Source organism: Chelonoidis abingdonii, chromosome 1 (genome assembly GCF_003597395.2).
Source record: "Chelonoidis abingdonii isolate Lonesome George chromosome 1, CheloAbing_2.0, whole genome shotgun sequence".
Lineage (NCBI taxonomy): Eukaryota > Metazoa > Chordata > Testudines > Testudinidae > Chelonoidis > Chelonoidis abingdonii.
Window position 1 is genome coordinate 216,748,329 of NC_133769.1, and position 23,198 is coordinate 216,771,526.

The following is a 23,198-nucleotide window of genomic DNA, read 5'->3' on the forward strand; positions in this document are numbered from 1 at the left end:
TGAGGCCCTATCGGGTGCCAGTGGCCAAAAGGGAAGAAATAAAAGCAGAAAAAAAAAAATGTTGGAGTTGGGGATCATCAAAGAATCCCACAGTCAGTGGTCCAGCCCAGTCGTGCTGGTGACCAAACCTGATGGCACCACAAGGTTTTGCAACGACTTCTGGCGACTGAACGAAGTATCCCAGTTCGACGCGTACCCCATACCTCGCATAGATAAGCTAGTGGACCATCTGGGTAATGCCTGGTACTTGACTACTATAGACTTGACAAAGGGGTACTGGCACATTCCCCTTGCGGAAGATGCAAAGGAAAATACTGCATTCTCTACACCAGAGGGTTTTTTTCAATATACTGTCCTCCCTTTTGGACTACATGGGACCCTAGCTACTTTCCAGCGCCTCATGGACAAGTAATTAAGCCTGCATAACAGTTATGCTACTACCTACTTGGACGATGTGGTCATTCATACCCCAGACTGGGAAACCCACCTGGAGAAGGTTGAGGCAGTCCTTGATACCTTCAGGCGAACTGGCCTTACAGCAAACCCTGCCAAGTGTGCTGTAGGGTTTACAGAGGCCAAATATCTTGGCTACATTGTGGGAAAAGGTCTGGTAAAACCCCAAGTGAACAAGTTAGAGGCCATCCAAAATTGGCCCCGACCACATCGCAAGAAAAATGTCTGGGGATTCCTAGGTGTAGTGGGGTATTACTGACTATTTATCCTCCACTTTGCTACAAGGGCAAGCCCCCTGACAGACTTAGTAAAAACCCGTGGACTTGATCTGGTAAGATGGTCTGACACAGCAGAGGAAGCATTCACAGACCTAAGGACTGCCCACTGCAGTAACCCTGTACTGATAGCCCCTGATTTCACCAAGGAATTTATCCTGCAGACTGATGCATTGGAAGTAGGATTGAGGGCTGTTCTATTACAGATGGTCGAGGAGGAGGAACACCCAATTCTTTACCTCACTAGGGAACAAAAATATGCAGTGGTGGAGAGAGAGTGCCTCGCCGTAAAATGGGCCATGGAAGCACTGCGCTACTACTTGCTCGGGCGCAGATTTGTCCTCGTGACCGACCATGCCCCTCTTCAGTGTATGCAGCTGAACAAGGATAAGAACACAAGGGTGACTAGGCGGTTCTTATCCCTCCAACCTTTCCAGTTCCATGTGCAACACAGAGCAGGGAGCTGTCACAGCAATGCTGATGGCTTGTCACGTGTGCACTGTCTGGCATCCCCAGCTGCCCAACCCCTTGGTGTTGAGCAGGGGGGAGGAATATGTGACGGACCCAAACCAGTGGGGTAGAGGAGTCTGGTAGAGGACAAATATACTGGTCCCTGGATGAGTAGTTTTCTGTTCCCTGAGTGACCAGAGCAGAGGTGCACTAGAGTAATCAGGAACCTGCTAGAACCAATTCAGGCAGACAGGCAGATTAGAACACTGCATCCAATCAAGGCAGGCTAATCAGGGCATCTGGGTTTAAAAAAGAGCTCACTCCAGTCAGGTGAGGGGGGAGCCAGAGGAGAGGAAGTGCATGTGAGGAGCTGGGAGCAAGAGGCACAAGGAGCTGAGAGTGAGAGGGTGTGCTGCTGGAGGACTAAGGAGTACAAATGTTATCAGACACCAGGAGGAAGGTCCTGTAGTGAGGACAAAGAAGGTGTTTGGAGGAGGCCATGGGGAAGTAGCCCAGGGAGTTGTAGCTGTCACGCAAATGTACAAGGAGGCACTCTAGACAGCTGCAGTCCACAGGGGACTGGGCTGGAACCCGGAGTAGAGGAGAGGGCGGCCTGGGTTCCCCCCAAAACCTCCCAACTCCTGATCAGACACAGGAGGAGTTGACCCAGACTGTGGGGAAGATCAGTGAGGTGAGCAAATCTGCCAATAAGTGCAGGACCCACCAGAGTAGAGGAGGAACTTTGTCACAGTATACAAACAGAATAGTCATATTCAGCAAATCCTAACTTTTTTCCAAAGACACCTCACATGACTTATCTTGCATAAAATACACCATAATTACCTCAATCATATCACTATGAAGAATATGGGGTGTGGTGTCATAGCATGATCCATTCATTACTTTGACAATTGCGAGTAAGGTGTTAAACAACATCAGAAGCTGACTAGGAGCTAGTGGAGGGGCTTGATCTCAGGCCTGATGTGCTTACAGTGACCTAAGCCATGAAGAAGGCAGACAGCTTCACTCTGTCCCAGCTGCAGCCCGTGCATCATTTTCACATTCAACCAGAGGCAGATTAAGGTTTCCTGGGGCCCTGGGCCAGAGCAAGTGGGTGGGGGGGGGTCCTCTTCATCCCTTCCACCTCTGGCCCCACCCACGGCCACATCCCTTTCTGCCCCTTCCTGGGGCCCCGCCACATTCCATCCATTCTGTTTTCCACTGTGGGTCTGCAAACCTGTTTGCTCCTTTCTGACCCCTCCCCCCCCCATGGCCCCAAGACTGGAGAATCTCTGTTTCTCTCCTCCTCCCCCCATGGCCCTGGGCCACAGTGGGGAGTGAAAGCTCCTCAGGCCCTGAGGCTGCGGCTGGTAGTAGGTAGTGAGAGCTCTTCCAGTCCTGGTGCTGCAGGGGGGGCCTGGTGCTAGGGTTTCCCCTGCCACCCCCTACACTTCTGTGGGGGACCAGGGTCAGGGTGCTGCGGCTTCTCCCACTCTGCTTGCCCAGCTCTTCTGCCAGAGAGCAGGGTTGGGTGCTGGAGGCTTCCCCTGCTGTCCTACAGCTTCTACCAGGGATGGGGTTGGGGGGCACTGGGGCTTCCCCTGCCCCCTGGCACTGCTGACAGGGAATGGAGTTGGTGTGTGGGGGCTTCCCCCACCAGCCATCCAGGTGTCTGGGCTTCTGCTGCCTGGCTGCAGATTTTATGGGATTTCTTCCCCAGTTGGCCACGGTCCCTGGGCATGGACCCCTTTGGCCAAGTGGCTAATCCATCACTGCATTCATCTTAAGAATTATGCTGATCTAGCTGACCAGAAAAGCCAAGATCCCATTCTATGAGAGGAAAATTGGCCACTCTTGCTTGCATATGTAATATATTATTCCCTGAAATTGGCAAAGTTGCTATTGGAGCTCAGTTCACTCTTTTACTAGGATATTGGCTTGACTTGGAGGCTAATATCTTGGTCAAAATCTTAGGTCCCCATCCCTACTTCCTGAGAATTCCTACTGAGATTCCTACTAGGTTGCTCAACGTGTCCCCTACTCAGGGGAGCATGTGTAGGGGGAGGAAAGGTAGGGGGAGGTCTCTCCAACTTTTTATATTGGCTTCTGGTCAATACACATGTGACAAGTTTGTAGCTCAAGGAAGAGAGACGTGCAAAAGAAAAAAAGATGTACTCCCTCAATATTGATATTTTTGGGTCCTTCTCCCTTCTCAGGGTCTAATCTGACTCTCATTGAAGTCAATGGGAGACTTTCCATTGAGCTGAATCATCTTCTCATTGAATAACTGTACTGTATGCCTTTACAATTGTGCCTGTGTTTCCCAAGGAAAACTAGAGTTAAACTGCTCTGATTCTTGGCACTGCTACTCATAAGATTCTGAATAGTAACGGGGAAACTGATTAAAGGCTTTGTAATTTTGCCTTTGTTGTTTAAGAAAGCTAATAGCAGCAGCAGAGGCAATGGAGGTGTCTGTCTGTAGAGTCAGAAAGATAGCAGTGCATTGGTTCATATCTGGAAGCTTATCTTCTTAACCATCAAGAGTAGAAATAACACACTGTTAAAAAAAAATTAATTTTTGCAGAAATTGATGGATCAATATTCTAGCTCACTGTATTATCAGGAAACATCATCATCTTGCCAATGGTGAATAGTGAGTTAAAACTGTTGATCCATATATTAATTGCACAGGTAAACTCCAAATATTATGCTGAAAACAGGCCACTTGTATTCGGAGGTTTATATAAAAATATTTAAAAATTGATTTAAATATTGCTGGTTTTTTTTCATTGTAGTTTAAACTGTTTGTGGAAAATCCAGATAAACCTATTGCATCTGGTCTTCAAGTTACAGCTACTGTGGAATATCATCCTGACAGTGAAGAGGACCTTCGAGATAGACTACTCCTTTTGGTAGATAAAGATGTAATTGAGATCCCTCTGATAGGGTATGGTATTTAAAAGTACATAAACTGTTAATTGTATTTTCATTTTACTGAAAAGGGAAGTATGCTAATACATATAGCCATGTATAATAATGTAACTAATTTGTTATCTGAATTCTGAAAACAAATGGTGAATTTCTTTGTAAAGATACCTTTTTTTTTTTTTTTTAAGAATGTCACACAGGTAGGATGTTCATTTTAGTGATATCACTTGATGTTAACAAAGGATTTAAACTTTGATCGAGTGTACTCAGTCTTCATATTTAAGAACCTGGAATGGTTTGGGCTCATATCTGTGCTCTATATTTTTACCCTATATTCATGATAAATGGCTTTCTCTGGGTCAATTCCAAATATGCAATTGGAAAGTATGGGATGGCCTTTTTCTTCTCTGAATATACTCTCTATTGAGTCAGTGATATGTAAGTCCTTATAATTATTGCATATATAGTTATAACTGCATTATAATGAAGCATTTCTTCCTTGATTTTGTAAATATTTTAAAAATTTATAATGGGGTCTCATACAATAGCATGATCTATATCAAATTGGAACCAATGCTTTTGGAAAAAATAACATCCATGGTCATAAACAACTGACAACAATAATTTTTATACAATGATTACTAACATAAAAAATGACCCGAACAGGCAGTAATGGATTCCCTTTCAGAATAAGCAGTATTCAAATCATTAGATAAAAACCTCACTCTTTGAGAGTTCTGTCAAGAAGTAGGCAGCATATATGGATACTTCATCCAGGCTATGCTTATCTGTCACTTCTCTCTACTCTTCAGATTTGCTTCTCTCCCATTTAAAAATGTTTTCAATTTGATGTTATATGAGTATTAAAGCATGATAGAAATTGATTAATCGTCTTCCTTCAGGCTTCCAAATTCAGTGTAAATAAAGTTGTTACTTTTAGGAAGATGGTAGCCACCAAGAGGCGACTCAGAAATGACAATTTAAGTTAGAAATTGTATTTTCATTTGTAGTTGTAAGTACTTTATGCGCAATGTTCCCAAAATTTAAAACTATGCGTTAAAGAAATGGCTGCAGTTTTTTCTGAACTTACTCATGCATTCCATCTTTAACTATATGAAACAGTTTGGCCAGGTTTTTGCTAGTGAATAGGAAAAGCTTCAGCTAAAGCATCCATACACTAAACGAGGCAAAATTCTTCAGTGTAGTACATCTCCCAGAATGGTCTCCAGATCTTACAGTTCATTTATTCACACTAAGCAAGTAATTTTAGTTTCACATCTTCATCTGAGCCAAAAATTGCTTTGCTGTTACAGAATAGACTAAGAGCTAAATTTGTTCTATTATCTGTTCCCAGACTCAGGTAGTCTAGTGCCTGTTCCGTAATCAAGAACTGTTCAATGTTGACTAAATTAAATGTGAATGCCAAAAGTGCCATTCTTTGGCTAATATTTCTTGACTGAATATAAAACAAACATTTCAAAGAGATGATAATTTCTGGTCAAGTCATGTATTTTGGATCCTGTTTTTAAATTGTAGCAGTCTGAACTTTGAGTTGCAAGTCAAGAAGTGACTAAGATATTATGTGGTAGATGCTGAAACTGCTATTTCTGTTTGTCCCACATCTGGATATCTTTTAAGTCTGCGTGAACCAATCACTGTAGTGGTTGCAGAATGGTCTCTATGCACAGAGGGCCGGCTTTAGGCCGATTCAGCCGATTCCGGGGAATCGGGTCCCGCGCCTTAGGCACCTTTTTAATTTTTTTTTTTTTTTTTTTTTTTTTTTTTTTACTTACTTACTTACTTACTTACCCCGGTCCCCAGCTGCGGTCTGCTCCGGGGTCCTCCATGGTCCCGCTCCTTTAAGTGAAGCGCCGGCAGGAGCGCGGCGTGGCCCCACTCTCCCAGCTAGAGCTCCAGCCAGGGCGGCGGGGCTTGCCGCGCTCCGGCCGGGGCTCCAGCCGGGAGAGCGGAGTCGCAGGGCTTTGCCACTCTCCGGCCAGGAGAGCGGAGTTGCAGGGCTTTGCCGCGCTCCTGCTGGACCTCCGGCCGGGAGAGCAGGGCGGCGAGGCTTTGCCGCTCTCCGGCTGGGAGAGCGGAGTCGCGGGGCTTGCCGCGCTCCAGCCGGAGTGCGGCAAGCCCGGCGGCTCCGGCCGGAGTGTGGCAAGCCCCGCTCTTCTGTCTGGAGCTCCAGCCAGAGCGCGACAAGCCCTGTGACGCTGGCTGGAGCTCTGGGCCCTTTAAATAGCCCTCCGAGCCCTGGGGCAGTGAGGGGCTCGGGGGGCTATTTAAAGAGCCCGGGCTCCAGCTGCTTCTGCCACCCCGGTCCTTCAAATAGCCGCCGGAGCCCCGCCTCCCTCATGCATTCCCCAGTGCTCCCCCGGCTATTTAAAAGTCCCCGGGGTAGAAGGGGCTTTGGGGGCTACTTAAAGGGCTGGGGTTCCAGCTGCCTCTGATGCACCCCCTGACCTGCCCACACCAGTCCGGCCCCCCCTGCCTGCAGCCAGCTCTGCACCCCGTGCCCACAGCCAGCCCCTGCCAAACCCCCTGTCCTGTCTCCAGCCAACCCCTGCCACACACCCCTGCAGCCCTGCCCAAAGCCAGCCAGCCCCCCACACACTGCTTGCCCGCACCAGACCTGCACACTCTGCCCAGCCCGCACCCCTGCCCTGTCTCCAGTCAACCCCTACTGCACCCCACTGCCTGAAGCCAGCCATCCCGCACTCCTCTGTCTCCAGCCTGCAAACCCCTGCTGCACCCCCCTGCGGCCCTGCCTGAAGCCAGGCCGCCCCCACACCTTTGTCTCCAACCAGTCCCCACACCTCTATCCTGCTGCAGCCAGACCTGCCTCCAGTCAGCCCCTGCCCTGCCTCCAGCCAGCCCCATGTCCACTGCTGCCCTGCAGTTTCCTGGGCAGTAACCCTGCAGACTGCTTCAATGTGGGGGGCAGGGAGCAGCTGGGACCAACACATTGCCCCCCCAGGGAGTGGCGGGGACCCACACATGTGAAACGGCGGTCATTAATAGCCAATCAACAGCATATATGATGTAATGTATATAATATATAATTTTATTATTCATATAGTTATGGAAAGTAAACAATACATGAAAGAAATGAAAGGCTTTTTTTTCCACTTTTTTTTAAGTCATCCCTGCCAGGGCCCCACCGAAAATGTTCGAATTGGGCCCCGCACTTCCTAAAGCCGGCCCTGTATGCACATTCTTCTAAAGCAGGAAACCGTACGTTGGTTGTCTTGGAAACAAATTGGATTTTTTCACCTGGCTGTTATTTTTCTTGCATGTAAAACCTCTTCCTGCCTGACATTCTGGATTCCTTTTGCCAGGCAATACTACTACACTAAAAGCTGTGTTATCTGGCACTTTACCGACTGGAAAGCTCTAGAAACTGGCATTTCTGATATCTCCCAATACAAACCTTCAATAGGGTTGCCCGATATCCACTTTTTGACTCGAATGCCCAGCAGGCTCTCTACCTGGCTATGTGTGGCTCCCTGGAAGTGGCTCCTAGGCAGAAGAATGACCGTGGGGGCTCCGTGCTCTGCCTCTGCCCTGCCCTTCATGCTGGCTCTGCTGGCTGGGAACAGTGGCTAATGGGAGCTGCGGGGGTGGCGCCTGTGGGCAGAGGCAGGTGCCGAGCCACCTGGCCACACCTTCAGCTAGGAGCAGCAGGGACATGTCCCTGCGTGCTGCGACCCACTGAGGTGAGCGCTGTCTGTATCCAGCACCCAAAAGCCCTCCCATGCCCCAAGTTCCTACCCCAAGCTCCCTCCAACACCCAAACTCCCTCCTAGAGCCTGCATACTCTTCTGCACCCCAGCTCTGAGCCCCCTCCACACTCAAACTCTCTCCTTCCATTGGTAAATATAACTCTTAATTAACCAGAATTTTTGACTAACTGGCATCCCCCACACTTCCAACACTCCAGATAACAAAGCTTTTATTATAGTAACTCCTGGAAAGGAATCTGAGTATCATATATAAAACCCAGAGAATTTTTGTAATTTTTTTTCATTTTGAAGTTAAAAATTTAACTGCCTGCAGAAAAAATTTACAGAATCATGTATACTACTCAGTGAATGTATCCCGGAAGAAGGAATAAACTTTTTGGTCTTTATTTTGAAAAAGTCTCTTTCTTCTCAAGGGTAATGTTGGGCTTTTGTTGACAAGTGATTTTTTTAATTGTTCCATTCAGCACTGCTGTACACTTTGTAAACTTATTGACGCAAATCTAGTCTGTAGTACAGGCCTGCACAACTTGTAAAGCGGTGAGGGCCACATTACTCCAAAGAAAACAGCTGAGGGCTGAAACCCCCCGGCTCCGTGGAAACACCACCCCCCCAGCACCGCCCAGCCCTGCAGAAACAAACCCTCCTTTCCCAGCGCCACCCCACCAACACAGCTGTGGGCCAGAAAGGAAGGTTGGGGGTGGGAAAGTAATACTTGATTTTAAATCAACCAGGGGCTCCCAGCTGAAGAAGTGGCTGGGAGCCCTCAGGGGCAAATTAAAGGGCCCGGGACTCCGGCGGTTGGGGGAACCCGGAGCTTTGTGGGGCTGGGACAGGGATTTAAAGGGCCCAGAGCTTCTGCCACTGAGGGGAGCCCGAGCCCTTTAAATCCCAGCCCCAGCCCATCCGCTGGAGCCACGGCCAGGATTTAAAGGGCTGTGGGCAGCCCAGAGGCCTTTGAATCCCGGCCGCGGCTGGGATTCAAAGGGCTCTGGGCTACCCGTAAAGCGCTGTGTGTGCGGGATTTAGAGTCCTTCTACAGGCCACACAGTGAGCCTCTGCAGGCCTCATGTTGTGCAGGCCTGCTGTAGTACGTCATAAAGCAGAATGTGAGAGAATACTACATAGAGAGTTTTTCATTGTCTGCTTAGCAGAGCTAAAATTGTAAATATGAATGTGGCCCTGAGTAACATCCCATGGGACTGCTTCTGCTTCAAAATGAGATTTTGATTCTCAGCATTTCAGAGCATTAAAAGAAACATTCTAATGGAATCTCAGGTAACTAGGCTTTAAATATTTTGAATAAGATCATGAAAAGGACCTGGCAGTTGCTGGAGTACTTGATCTGTCACAGTTAAATGCCTATTACCTGCCTTTTATAATTTGTTCCCTTTGATGGTGGTTGAGTGAGAAACACCTTCACCATTGGTTTATCCCTGACCTGCTTTATCTGAAGCAATTGAATGTATATATCTGTACAGACAATTTTTACTACTTGTGGTGTGATATGAAGAAAATTGATACAAGCTCCAAATCTAATCTGAGGGTTTTGGAGAAAAATTTAATCTGGAACAACCTTAAAAATTAATTTATGAAGAGAGGATTTTATATAATAAAATGAGAAAAATGTGGGCTGGTTCAGATCATCTCCCTGGAGCCCTACCTTTCATGGCTGGCTAAATTTCTTAATAAAACAGTTTTAGTAAAGACTAGAATCTTCTGAAATATCACTCCTGGAAGCTTTTTTAATATACATTTATTTCAGGCAAACATTTAGTAAGAAAAATGTACCGGTGACTAAACCTTAAATTTTTTCTTGCATCTGAAGTTAAATATGAATGGGAGAGTGAACTTAGAAAGGAATGGAATTTCTGGTATTGTGTCAAAGAAACATTAATTCAGAGATTTTACTGGTCCTTTGATAAGGACCTTAAAGTTGTATCTTCTAAATACCAGTCCTCCAAATGTGACCTGAGCTGTGCCAATCACAATGGGTAACGTCCATCTCACATATTGCCGTAGTGGTTTAGCAGGCCAAACTATGTGCTTCGCTACATCTGTGCAGCACCACAATCACCAGCTTATGCCTTCCACGACACAGGTATAATATTGTGAGCGCTTGTCAGGGGGTGGGGTTTTTTTTTGTTCTCACAAAAGACTTTTATGTGAAAATATTTTTGGATTTTGTTGCAATTTCTTTATGAAGTTTTCAGGTTTTCTTAAAAACGAACGAACAAACCATTTACCCCTTCCCCCTAAATTTTTTGAAGAAAATTTCCCCCCACCCCAAGTTTTTGGCCAAAAATAAAATCTTTTTTTAATGAAAACCTGAAAAAAATTCTTGGAAATTGGATAGTTCCTATGGAAACGCCCAATTTGACAAAACTTTTTTTTGTTGGGGGGGGGGGGGGAGAGGGAAAATGTTTTGAGTGAAATATTTTGACCAGATCTGTCAATGACCGTTAAGTGAGTTTGCTGAGGCGGCACTGGAAGCATAATCTGCAGCCTCATATGAGCAAAGTTACAGACATGTTCTTAACTGCTTTGTAGAATCTGGGCCTAAACGTTTCTTTTTCTACACCATATATATTACTCTTGTAACTTTTGGAATTTTCTCATTGCCAGTTCCATGCAGATAACTTAAATTGTATTTAAATAAACCTGGATGCTAACTGTGGCAAAGTACCTGTTTCTCCTCTGCTGGCTCAGTCCCCTTTTTCCTTGGAGACACAGGCTTGGGCAAAGTAAAGTCCTTCCCGGTCGCTCAGGGTCTGGCTGATCCTTTTCTCAGGCAGTCCCTTGCTCTGTTTTTCTCCCCTTCTGGGGAGAGTGCAAGTCTTCCTGGCTGGAAGAATTCAGAGTCTTGCTGCACGTACTTGCTGGCTGCTTCTCTCACTCCCTCTGCTTCCCTGCCGGCAGGGTTTAAAAAGGTCTCCAGTGATTTGGGCCAGCTGAACCTAATTAGTTCCCTGGCAACCCCTGTTCCAGCTGAACCTTATTTCTCCATGGCTTTCTCCCCTCAGTGAATAGGGAGAGGCCTTTTAGCCCCTCTGGGACTAATTACTATCCCTTGTTTGGTAGCTGTTTGTCCTGGGTTTGCCACATAACCTTACATGAAAAGTTCTGTCTAATACAATAAATGTGTAAAGATAAATAAGCATGAGACTGACATTTACTTAATCTCCCTAGACCATTAACCTTCTCTTATTGAACTGTGTCCAACACTACCATTCCCCCAACTCGTGTGTTGTCTTTATGAGGAGCAGCGCCAGGGTTTTTGGTGCCCTAGGCGGGGGTCCTTCCGCGCTTCCAATCGGTGGCAATTCGGCGGCGGGGGGTTCTTCCGCACTCCCAGTCTTCGGGGCACTTCAGTGGCGGTTCCCGGAGCGAGTGAAGGACCCGCCGCAGAATTGCCGCCAAAGACCCAGAGCACGGAAGGACCCTCTGCCGCCGAATTGCCGCCGAGGGCTGCAAAATGCCGCCCTCCCAAATCCTGCGGTCGCCTAAATGGAAACGCTGGCCCTGGTCTTCATACCATTGTATTATGGGACTATACATTACCCTTTTGCCGTTACCCTAATCATCAGCCTTAACTGTTGGTGATATGGTGCATTCAGTTTTTACAATGATAAACATAAACAATTTATTAGATGGAGTTACATCAGGGATAAATTTGGACTACCATTTTTTTCTAATGGAGTTAAAGCAGGAGTGAATTTGTCATAATAGGTCTTAGTCAAATTTAAATGATTGGACTAGGAAACCTTATGCCCTAAACTAGACAAAGATGCGGGGCTTGTCTACACTTACATTTTATAGTGCTCTAACTTGCTGGCTCAGAGGGGTGAAAAATCACCCCCCTGAGCACAGCAAGTCTGAGCACTTTAAAGTGCTAGCGTAGACAGGTTCCAAGCGCTGGGCGCTAATCCCCTCGTGGAGGTTGATTACCAGGAGCGCTGGGAGAGCTTTCTCCCAGCACTCGCGCACAAACACTCTCGCACTTCAAAGCGCTGCCGTGGGAGCGTTCCCGTGGTAGTGCTTTGAAGTTTCCATGTTGACATACCTGAAGCAGATAAACAGAAATTTGATTTGTTGTAAAACATTAACCACTTATTTGAATGATACAAAGTCCTTTAGGAAATCAAATAAACTATTCCTATCTTTTCAACAACTTGACCTTTCCATCATAAAACACACAGGAATTTATAGATAGTCTTATCCCTTAAAGAATCTCTTCAGTGTCACAAAATATCTTCTGATTCATATGCATTCCAGAAGAAGTGTAGCTAGTTCCTGAGTGGAATTAGACAAGATTCTAATGTCTTTCATATTTCTGAAGCAACTTCTTGGAAGAACTGTAGAATACTTATTATATTATAGATGTACTTTAAAGTTGTAAACAAGCTAACTCTCCCTGTACTTATTTCATGTCCTAATAGTCCAGTTTATTGCATCCTAGAATTTACTACTTTGACAGTTTCTCATGTTGCTAGGGAACAAGATATTTTAAAAAATGGTTTTGCAACATCCGTGAGAGCATTTTCTCAGGATGGATTTCCTGCCTTTCTCCAAATTGTACTAGCCTATACTTTTGTCTCTGTTTCCTTTAATTCAATAAGTAAAAGGCACAGACCACGTTACATTTGTGACTTGATGTAGCATGAGATGTAGCAAGGCAAAGTCCTCGTTTTCTTGATATTGGTATGAAATTCTCTCTAATGCTATGCTGAGAATGAAAACAAAGTTATTCCTAAAAATGGCTTTCTCACCTGCCAGTAGATGGGGAGAAACATCATAGTAATAGAAACTATGAACGGTAATATTGGGACAAGGACTAATCTCTTTCAGTTGTGTTGAATACCTTACCAATTAAGAAGCTACTTGGGGAGGAATCATCATTCTCAGAACATCAGACCTCCAGATTAATGTCAGTGAACATAATTATTCTTGAAACAGTGTTAAAGCTGGTACCTCTTCATACCACTGGTTAGAGCAGCAATGAAGAGAGCATGTTGGTGCAGAACTGGTATCCGTAAAACAAGTGACATCGCTGCTGGGATTTATTTGAGTAGTGGAATTATGAGAAATTTTACAGATAGATATATAGTTCTTCGAGTAGATGCAGCCCTATATTCCAATTAGGGTATATACGTGTGCCGAGACCGGAGAATTTTGCCTAGAAGTACACAAGGAGGGGTGAGATTCACACCTCGTGGCCGTAGCCCCTCTCCTGGCTACGAGAGTCAACATTGCCCTGATCTCCTTCAGGCTCAAGCGGTACAAAGGAACTGGAGTTTGAGCTCTGTGTAGTTTCAACCTCACATTCTCTCATTAGTTCAGTTTTTTCCCTCAGTTATATATAATTAACAATACCCATAGTGTAGTTAGATTAGTGTTTAGTTGTATTTAGTTAAGTATTTCTGTATGATGCCCTTAGTGGGTTTAAATATTGTCCGCCTTGTGGGGGAACAATCCCTACCAACAATCTGCATGCACAGTGCTTGTTGTGCTTCGGTGAGGCCCACCTCAGGGAGCTGTGGTTGATTTGTAGATCATTCAGGAAACAGACTCAAGCGCCTAGGGACCTTCACCTAAAACATCACTTGTTTGAACAGGCCACGTGACCTGTTTTGGGAACAAGGCCCTTGTCAAACTGGCAGTTGCCCTCCGGTTCCAAGCGAGTGGCCACCTCATGCTCTGGGCAGGCACCTCTCCAAAGAGATGGACAATTCATTCCTCATTAACTGCACTAAGGAAAAGTTTGCATAAATCCAGTCAAGACCATTCTAGGTCTCGTGGGGACTATCCTGCTTCCCTCAGGAAGAGAGTGGAACAGCACACAGTATGACTATGTGGGATGGCCTGGGTGCCTCTGACTGCTCCCCTGTGCTGAGTAGGGGGGGTTAGAAACCCTGTACCATCAACTCTGGTTCTGGCCCTTGGGTATCTATTGTGTCCCATAGTGACAACGGTGATGCCAGTACTGACTGGTTCTACATTTGGCGGCATACCAAGAGGCTACATAACTCCCTGCTGTTCTGTTCCGACCTCTCCTTTGCTCCAGGACTTGGCCAGTGCTTTGTTATTTATAGCCCCATTGGCCGCTGAACCCTTGGGTCTGTTGGCATTGCTCCTCGGTGCTCCCCTTTTGCAGTCTGTTGAAGCAGGGCCAGTACCAGGTGCAGGGCAAAGGACCTCTGCACTGGGAATCTCCTCAACACTGTTGCAGTCAATACTGTAGATGTTGTGTGGTGGCTTTTCAGTGCCCTCCAGTTGCTTCAGCACTGTCAGCTATTTTGGTACCTCTGCTGACTTTGGGGTTGACACCATTTCCGGCACTAGAACATTGTGTCGGCGGTACTGTTTCCATCATTGGCACTGGTCCCTGCTTCATTTTGGACAACTAGTGAGTCAGACCATTTACTCAGTCCCTCAGGACTTGATCCCCTTTATCTATGGAAACCTGTGGCTTCTCTGCCAAGGTTGGGATCTTCCTCCTCTCACTCTCTATGCTCAACCCGCATCAGGGACTGTTTACGGAGCACTATGGCACCAGGATTGGCGCTCATGGTCAGGATGGAGGCATTTCACCTGGAACCTACTGGCTACTAATGCCCTATCCTTATCAGTGGCCTTCATGGAATCTGTAGGACACTCCTTGGTTGTGGAGGCGGCACACCCAGCAGATCAGTGGCAGGAACTGTGGACCGCAGATTCAGGCATCAATGAGCCTTCCCTGTGTGGAGCCAATGGAGCTGCTTCTTCCAGCTCTACCACTCCAGGAGCAGTGCTTGGCTCGTCCTCTCATCTAATACCATGGGATTTCAAAGCCTATCAGGACCTTTTTTGGTGCATGGCTGCTTCTCTGGGCTTTTATGCAGAGTTTCTGCAGGAGAACATGGATAAGTTAGTTGACATCATACAGCTGTCTGCTCCTTGGAGAGTACCACTCCCTATCAACGACATGCTCCTAGAGCCTGCAGTGGTCCTCTGGAACATTCTGGCTTCAGTACCACCTACTGCAATATGCATGCGCAAACACTATTTTGTCTCAGTGCAGGGATTTGAGGCCTGTACTTCAATTTGGCCCCAGACTCCCTAGTCGTAACTGCAGTGAACAATAGAGCTCAGCAGGGAAGGCTGAAGTCCACTTCTAAAGACAAAGACCTCAAAAGGATGGACTTAATGGGCAGGAAGATTTACATCTCCTCCCTACAAATGTGGATCACGAACCAGCAGGCATTGTTGTGCAAATACAGTTTTGTAAATTGGACTGCTATGTCTAAGTTTGTGAACCAGCTGCCTAAAAAATCCAGAGAGGAATTTGGGTGTTTGCCACTAAACAGCATTTATTGACAAAGATGTCATTGCAGTCTGAGCTGGACATTTGGATGCTTCAGCCAGAGTTAAGTCTTCTGTGATGATGAGGAGAAGGGCATCCTGGTTGCAGAATTTGGGCATTGCTCCCAGTGTTCAACAGGCCATACAAGATTTGCCCTTTGATGACCAGGTATTGTTTTCAGATAAGACGGATGAGATCCTGCATACCTTTGTGGATTTTAGGGCCATTCTATGTTCCTTTGTGGTGCATGCATGGTCAGTGCAGTGGTGCTACTTAGGTGACCAACAGCAACAACAGTACTGTCCACAATCCACCTCTGGACAGCCTTTTCCTCCATTGTGACAGAGGGATAGCCCCACAAAGGGGCATAGGTCCCAGAGGAGGAGAAGGCAGTCAGGTCTGGAGTTCAGCCAATTGACACGGCCTCCCTTGGCACCTCCAAGTGACAACTTTCATTTGTTGGTCCAGAGTCATGCTCTGGTCATCACTTCCCTTACCTTCCCTCCATTTGGGGACAGGTTAGCTCACTTCTACGATATCTGGGTCCTAAGTACCGTCAGATCAGGCTATATTATCTAGTTCCTCTCCACTCTGCTCCTCTATCCCTCTTCAGGGACTCTCCTCATGAGTTATTCTCCTTGAGCAGGATGCTTCTTGCTGGCTTTGGGAGTGGTGGAGGAAGTTCTTCTGGAACACTAGTGTCAGAGCTTCTCTTCCCAGTACTTCCTGGTTCCCAAACCAAAGGGAGGGTAAGATTTGTTCTCAACCTCCACAGTCTCCTCAAATACATCAGATATACAAGGTTCCATATGGTCATCTTGTCAATGATTCTCCATGTTGACTCAGAATGACTACTCTGAACTGTCAGGACGCTTAGTTCCATGTGGCAGTTTCCCCAAGCTACGGAAGATTTCTCTGGTTCTTCATGACAAGCCACCATTTTCAGTACACAGTTCTTCCCTTTGGCCTGTCTTCTGCCCCTGGGATTTTTACCAAATGTATGGTCAGAATTGACAGCATACTTCAGGAAGACAGAAGACATGAATTACCATCTGGATGCCTTGGTGCTCAGGTGCAGGTCCAAGGGAAGACGTCCTTTCTCACATGCATATCACACTGCACTTACAAAACTGTCTAGCTCTCATTCTAAACACAGGAAGGTCAACACTGGTCCCCACACAGAACTGTATCACTGGTTAGTTATCTTTTTCGGTAGAATGGAAGGGACTTCAACAAGTCATCAAGTCTAGCCCCCTGCACTATTGCAGGACAAAGTAAACCTACACCATACCTGAGAGGTGTCTGTCCAACATATTCTTAAAAAACCTCCAGTGGTGGAGATTCCACGTTCGTAAAAAAAAAACCTCTCTTGGAAGTTTATTCCAGGGTTTAACTATTCTTATAGTTAGAAAGTTTTTCCTAATATGTAACCTTAATTTCCATGGCTGCAGATTAAGCTCATTATTTCTTAACCTGCCTGCAGTGAATGTGGGAAAACAATTGTTCACAGTCCTCTTTATAACAGCACTTAGCCTCCAAATATGTTATCAGTCTTCTCCTGCCCTTCTTTTATCAGACTAAACATGATCAGGTTTTTTTTTTGTTTTTTTTTAACTTTTCGTAGATCAGGGTTTTCCTGTCAGGGCTTTCTAAATCTTTTATCATTTTTGTTGCTCTCCTTTGGACTGTTTCCAATTTGTCCACATCTTTCCCAAAGTATGGCAGCTAAAATTGGGCGCAGTACTCCACCTGAAGCCTCACCAGTGCAGGCAGAGTGGGACAGTTACCTCCCATGTCTTACAACACTCCTGTTAACGCAACCCAGAATGACATTAGCCTTTTTTGCAGCTGCATCATGTTGTTAACTCATATTCAGTTTGATAGCCACTGAAACACACAGCAGTACTACCACCTGCACAGTTATTCCCCCTTTTATAGTTGTTTCATTTTTCCTTCCTAAGTGTAGTACTTTGCCCTTGTCTTTATTGAATTTCATCTTGTTGAATTCAGACCAAGTCTCCAATTTGTCAAGGTGATTTTGAATTCTGATCATGTTCTCCAAAGTGCTTGTACTAGTTCCCAGCTTGATGTCCTCTGCAATTTTTTTAAGTACTCTGTCCACTCCATTATCCAAGTCATTAATGAAAATACTGAACAGCAGAGGACCTAGGACTGACCCTGTGGGACTCCATTAGGTATGCCCACCCACTTTGACAGCAAACCGTTTAAAACTACTCTTTGAGTACTTTCAATCAGTTTTGATCCCACCTTATAGTAACTTCATCTAGACCACATTTCCCTAGTTTTTTTTTTATGAGAATGTCATGTGTGACTGTGTGAAAAGCCTTCCTAAAATGAAGATATAGTAAGTCTATTGCTTCCCCGCTAGGCCAGTAACCTTGTCAAAGAAGGAAACTAGGTTGGTTTGGCATGATTTGTTTTTGACAAATCCACTCTGGCTGTTCTGTCTTAACCTGTTATCCTCCAGGTACTTACAAATGGACTGTTTAATAAATTGTTCCAGTATCTTTCCAGGTACTTAAGTTAGGCTGACTGATTTATAATTCCCCAGGTCCTCTTTGCTCTCCTTTTTAAAGAAAGGTACTATGTTTGCCCTTTTCCATTCTTCTGGGACTTCACCTGTCTTCCAAGAGTTCTCAGAGATCATTGCCAACAGTTAAGAGATTGATTCAGCTAGTACTTTAAGTACTGTAGGATGAATTTCATTAAGCTCTGCCAACTTGAGTACATCTAATTTATCTAACTGTTCTTTTCCTATTTTGTCTTGCATTCCTTCCCCCTTGTTGTTAATATTAATTGTGCTAAGTATCTAGTCACCATTCACTAAAAAAAGTTAAGACTGAAGCAAAATAGATGAGGTGTTTAAGGTCTTTCTTTATGTTATTAGCTCTGCTCAGAGGTGACAGTGGGCCGGTACAGTGTACTGGTAAGAAGTGGCTGCCGGTACCGGCCTGTACACAGCTGTGGCAGCACTTTAACGTCACTGCCCCTCTCCCCCCTGGGCTGCCGATGGCAGAGGCCAAAGGGTCAACTGCCCTGGGGCCCGTCAATTTAAAAGGGTCCGGGGTTCCTAGCCGCAGCTACCACGGCAGCAACCGGAGTCCCAGCTGGTGTGGGCTGGGCAGCGTGGAAGGGTTGGCTGGGGGAGGCTGACCCTTAGCCCCGCCCCTTCAGTTTGAGGCTCCGCCCCTTCCAGGGGCCTGGAGCTGGGCCCCCATACTAGTAAGTATTTTATCTTACTTTCACCCCTGGCTCTCCTTCATTAAGTAGAGGTCCTAAGTTTCCTTTGTCTTTCTCTTGTTTCTAATATACTTAAAGAACTTCTTCTTCTTGCCTTTTACGTCCCTTGCTAGGTGTAACTCGGGTTGGCAACCTCTGGCACGTGGCTTGCCAGGGTAAGGGTTGGGTCAGGGTTGGTGCAGTGCCTAGTTCAGTGGAGCCCTGATCTTGATTGAGGCCTCTTGGCAAAACAAATAGCTTTAATGCGATTTCACCAGAGTCTTTTATTACAACTAATGTTGTTGAAACTAGATGATGCGTGCTCATAAATAAAGATCACTGAGTGCCATAAGTTTTGTTGCACTAGGGTGTGAACGTCTGGATAAATATTAGTTTGGTCAGCTACTATTGAAATGTGGTGTATATTTATCTTAGTCAGTCATTTTAGTCAATTTTATGCTGGAATTAACCCAAAATGAGTGAAAGCTTTTCTGAGAATTTATATTGGGGTTTTGTGCCATAACACAGGAACTGAAACATAATATATAGTTGCATTCCATTTGAGCTCATTGACTGGAATTAAATTGTTTTAAAGTTACAGTAATTTAAAAATAAATAAACGGCTTAGCAGTTTAATAAGTAGGCATTTTTATGTCTTCCATGCATTCATAATACTGCTGAAGTGAGTTGCATAAATAATTGTGTTAATGGAATTTGGAGGAAAGCAGATTTTTTCCCCCCCAATGTATTGTTCAAATATATTCCTTTTAAAAACCACAAAATCGCTTGAAGTTCTGGGAAAAAATAATTAAAATATCTTTTCTCCGCAGATTAATTCCATGCTGTTATCTGGAAATTGAGCCGGAGATTAATTTTGGCACAGTGATTGCAAACAGTAAAGTAATTAGTAAAGAGATTAGTATTACTAACCATGGATCATCTCCAGGTAAATGTCACTATACAGTAAATTACCAAAAGGTTTTATTTTTCTTAAAAATGTAGTTTTTTGTGCAAGTTAACACTTTAGCCATAAAGGAATTTAAGATCTTATGCAGGAGAAAATAAGGCTTTGATCTGAACTGGACTGTGATTGTACAATTGCTCGTTTTGTAAAAGTCCCTCCAGACTCTTAAGCTCAGTAGTGAGTTGTCATGGAACTGCTCAGAGAAGGAGAGCTCATGTAAAACTTCTGGCAGCTGTAAGACTTCTGATTATTCAAAAATACATTTGTAGTAGTGTTCTATTCTTGAGTCTAGGCTGAGGCCTGGTCTACATTATACACTTAAGCTGCCTTACATCGACCTACGTTGACCTAATTATGTCAGTGTAGTCACTACAGCCTTGTCCCACCGATTTGTATGTGCCCTACTACATTGTCGTAAAGTGGAGTTACTATGTGAGGCATAGGGCCTATGCCCTAGTTAGGGAGACGCAGTGTCTTCGGAGACACTGCGTTATTTACATTTGCTGTTGGCTGTCTTGTCAATTTCATGGAGCCACAAAATTGACAAGAAAGCCCAACTCTCCAGCCAGGTCCTGCTAGGTCTCTGCTCCAAGCCTGGCTGCCACCCAGGCTCACAGCTTGGGTTGCCACCTGGACTCCCCACTCCGCGCAGGAAGCCTGGCTCTATGCTTCCTGCTGGGAGCATGGCAGCTGACCAGATTCCAGGTGTGGATCTCCCTGCTGGAGGTAAGAAGCCCTAGATGGCTGCCTTCCATCTGGGAGCAGGGAGACAAGAAGCCTGGGGGGCAGCTGGGCTCCCTATTGAGATCTATGCAGAGCCGAATCGTACCTCTCAATCCTCCATACTGCCCTTTTTCAGTCAGTGGAAGCACTCTTGGTGAGGATGTGCACCATCAACCCAAGGAGGTTAGTGTGTAGACATCAGTCATCTCAGTAATTACTGTGGCAGATGTTAGTCAGCCTAACATAGGTTGTAGCATAGGCATGCCCTGAGAGACTGCATTAGAAATCACTGGATGTCATCTCCTTTCGTTAGGCAGAATAGCTCACATATAACTGCTTTTATTACCTTTACTGAAGTCGGTGATCCCAATCCCTTCCCATTGGCAAGACATGTTGCTCTAAAACTTGGTAGGAATTGCAGTGGCAAAATCCATCAGGATGAGGGACAGGTCATGCCTGTTACCACAGAATAAGTAGAGCAACTGTCTGTTCCAACTAGACGGCTTTCAACTGGTCAGCATAGCTCTTGAGATCTCACAAACTGAGAAGTGTGGTGTTTCTGAGCAGGTGTCTCAAGTCCCTCAGCCTCTTGGAAGGAACCTTCTTAAGTGTATGTACCCTTCAGGCGAAAATTCTGATCTGGTATCAAAAGGCTTGTGTGGAATCTTTTAAGTGCTCCCATATAAATAGATGTGGCAGAACTGAATTTTTATTTATTTATTTATATAATTTGGACACATAATATAGATATTTATTTTTAAGCTTTTTCAAATTTTATCAGTTTAAATTTTCACAGTTAAGGGAGTTGTGTGGGGCTAAGTCTGGGTGTGTGTGTCAGATAATTTAATAATAGATGAGATTCAAAAAGTTAAAGCTTTATAACTGTTAAAACAAATTTGTCAACATCACATGTTAAAATATACAAAGTAAATGTCCTTATCAACCTCTAATAAGTAACATTTTTCTTACTTTGAATATCTGTACATTTTTTATTTATTATTGATGGAAATATTTTTTTTGTTTTTGGTTTCACAGTGAAATTGACATTCACCAACACAAATCTAATCCTTCCAAACCTACATATAAATTATTTGACTACCTTTTTTCACTTGTCGAGGTTGTAGGCATTTTCTTCCAGAAATCGTTTGACACCTATTCTGGGTTTCAGGGAACAAACTTAAGGTATATAATTTTTGCCTGGCCCTTGGTCATGTGCGATTTAATACATTTGGAAATGCTCGCTAAAAACTCCCTGGTTTATAGCATATTAAGGTGACCCTGACTAAGCTGATGGAAACTCGTTTTGAGCCATTTGATACCTGTGAGCTCAAGTTTCTTATGTAGAAGGTCATTTTTTTATGGCAGTAACTTTAGCTCATAAAATGAATAACTTTCAGGCTCCAGTGAATTATCTACTTTTATATTCCCTTTTTTTAAGGATAAAGTGATGATATGAGTGTGTATACTAAATTCCTTCCAAATTTCTTCCTTCAAAATTCAGCTTTAGTTAATCATTCTACCATTATTTTATCCCAAGCCTGTAAGCCCATCCTGATGAAGCTGTTCTTTGTAGCAGTGTCAAATTTTCTATAGATGTTTATCTAATATGGATTAAAATCCACCAGTGGGTTTTTGTTGTTGTTGTTGTTGTTCTTGTCTTACACAAAAATAACTGGGAATGTTGTTGCCAAGAGAGCCATATGAGAATGGCTATTTAATTGCAGGTCTCATTGTTTAAAATCTGGCAGGCCTACAACTCAAGGATCACATCAACAACCTGTTCGATATGAGGGAAGCTTGCTGTGGCTGAAAACTTTTGATATATCTGCAGGAGGTTTTTGAGGCAGCCATGTTCACATACATGCAAACATCTACTAAGCACTAGTGCTCAGATTTTGCTTGTGTTATAAAATATCTTTTTTGCAATAAGGTATCAAAACTGTTGCACGCTTCAGTAATTTTAGAATTTTTTGTCTTCACTTTTTATTCCAGATGTTAGATGGTGTGTGTGTATACAGGGCCGGCTCCAGGCACCAGCATTCCAAGTGGGTGCTTGGGGCGGCAATTTGCAAGGGGCAGCAGTCCCTGTTGTTTCACCCCCAAGCAGCGCGCTGAATTGCCACCGCAGACAGCAGGGGCAGTCCATGTGCCCTTAGGGCAGCAGGTGCGTTTCCGCGGTGGCAGCAATTCGGCAGCAGCTTCTATGTTTAGCTGTCCACGGCGGCTTCAGCTAAACATAGAAGCTGCCGTGGAAACGCGCCTGCCGCCCTAAGGGCACATGGACTGCCCCTGCTGTCTGCAGCGGCAATTCAGCACGCTGCTTGGGGCAGTGAAAACTGTAGAGCCGGCTGTGTGTGTGTATGTATATTTTATATATATTATAAAAAAAATGGATATATGGAAAGGTATTAACAACGAGAACAAAAATATTTGTATATGCTGTTTACTTTGTGAAAAGTTTCAGTTATAATCTTCTGTTTTCCCTAGAATCTAATACTCAACTCTGAGAAAAGTCAGTGGTGATCCATGGAATAGTATAAATCTTCTATTATACAAAGCAGTTTGTTATATAACAAAAATGCTTTGTGACAGGCATATTCAACTTGTTCTGTCTACTGAAATTTGTATTTGGTTCTGTTTTTGTAGAGATGTGTCTGCAGCAGTTTAGTCTTCGAAAGTGGGAAATCTACCACTGCTGTAAATTGTGTACCTGTTTTTTTATTTATATATCTATATATAGCGACTGGATAGCGTAGTGGTTAAGAGCGCCACCCTTTGATACGAGAGACTGCCCTTTGAAACGAGAGACTGGGGTTCAAATCCCGGTGAGTACCCAACTTTCCAGTAGGGGTCCTTGGGCAAAAGACCCCCTAATGCTTCACCTGCCTACCTCAAATATGAGAGTGACACGAACTAGGAGAGTCATGCTGGCTCGGACGTCGCCCGGATTAACAAGGTCCGCGCCAGATGTTGAGGAACCAGGACAATCTGACGATAAGTGGGCTACTGGAACAAACCATTCATGGACGAGACAAGAGAACCTGGAATTGATGGAATGCTACTACAACAGTAGACCTAAT

At 44.8% G+C, this 23,198-nt stretch overlaps 1 protein-coding gene across 3 annotated transcripts in view; it reads left to right on the plus strand.

The window, feature by feature from the left end:
• Positions 1-23,198, plus strand: part of CFAP47 (cilia and flagella associated protein 47) — a 761,390-nt gene that overhangs the window by 13,199 nt on the left and 724,993 nt on the right. For all 3 annotated transcript variants that reach the window (XM_032799255.2, XM_075059737.1, XM_075059740.1), the window contains exons 2-3: positions 3,974-4,125; positions 19,262-19,377. In XM_032799255.2, the coding sequence (XP_032655146.1) occupies positions 3,974-4,125; positions 19,262-19,377 (268 nt within the window). The remainder of the gene's footprint in view (positions 1-3,973; positions 4,126-19,261; positions 19,378-23,198) is intronic.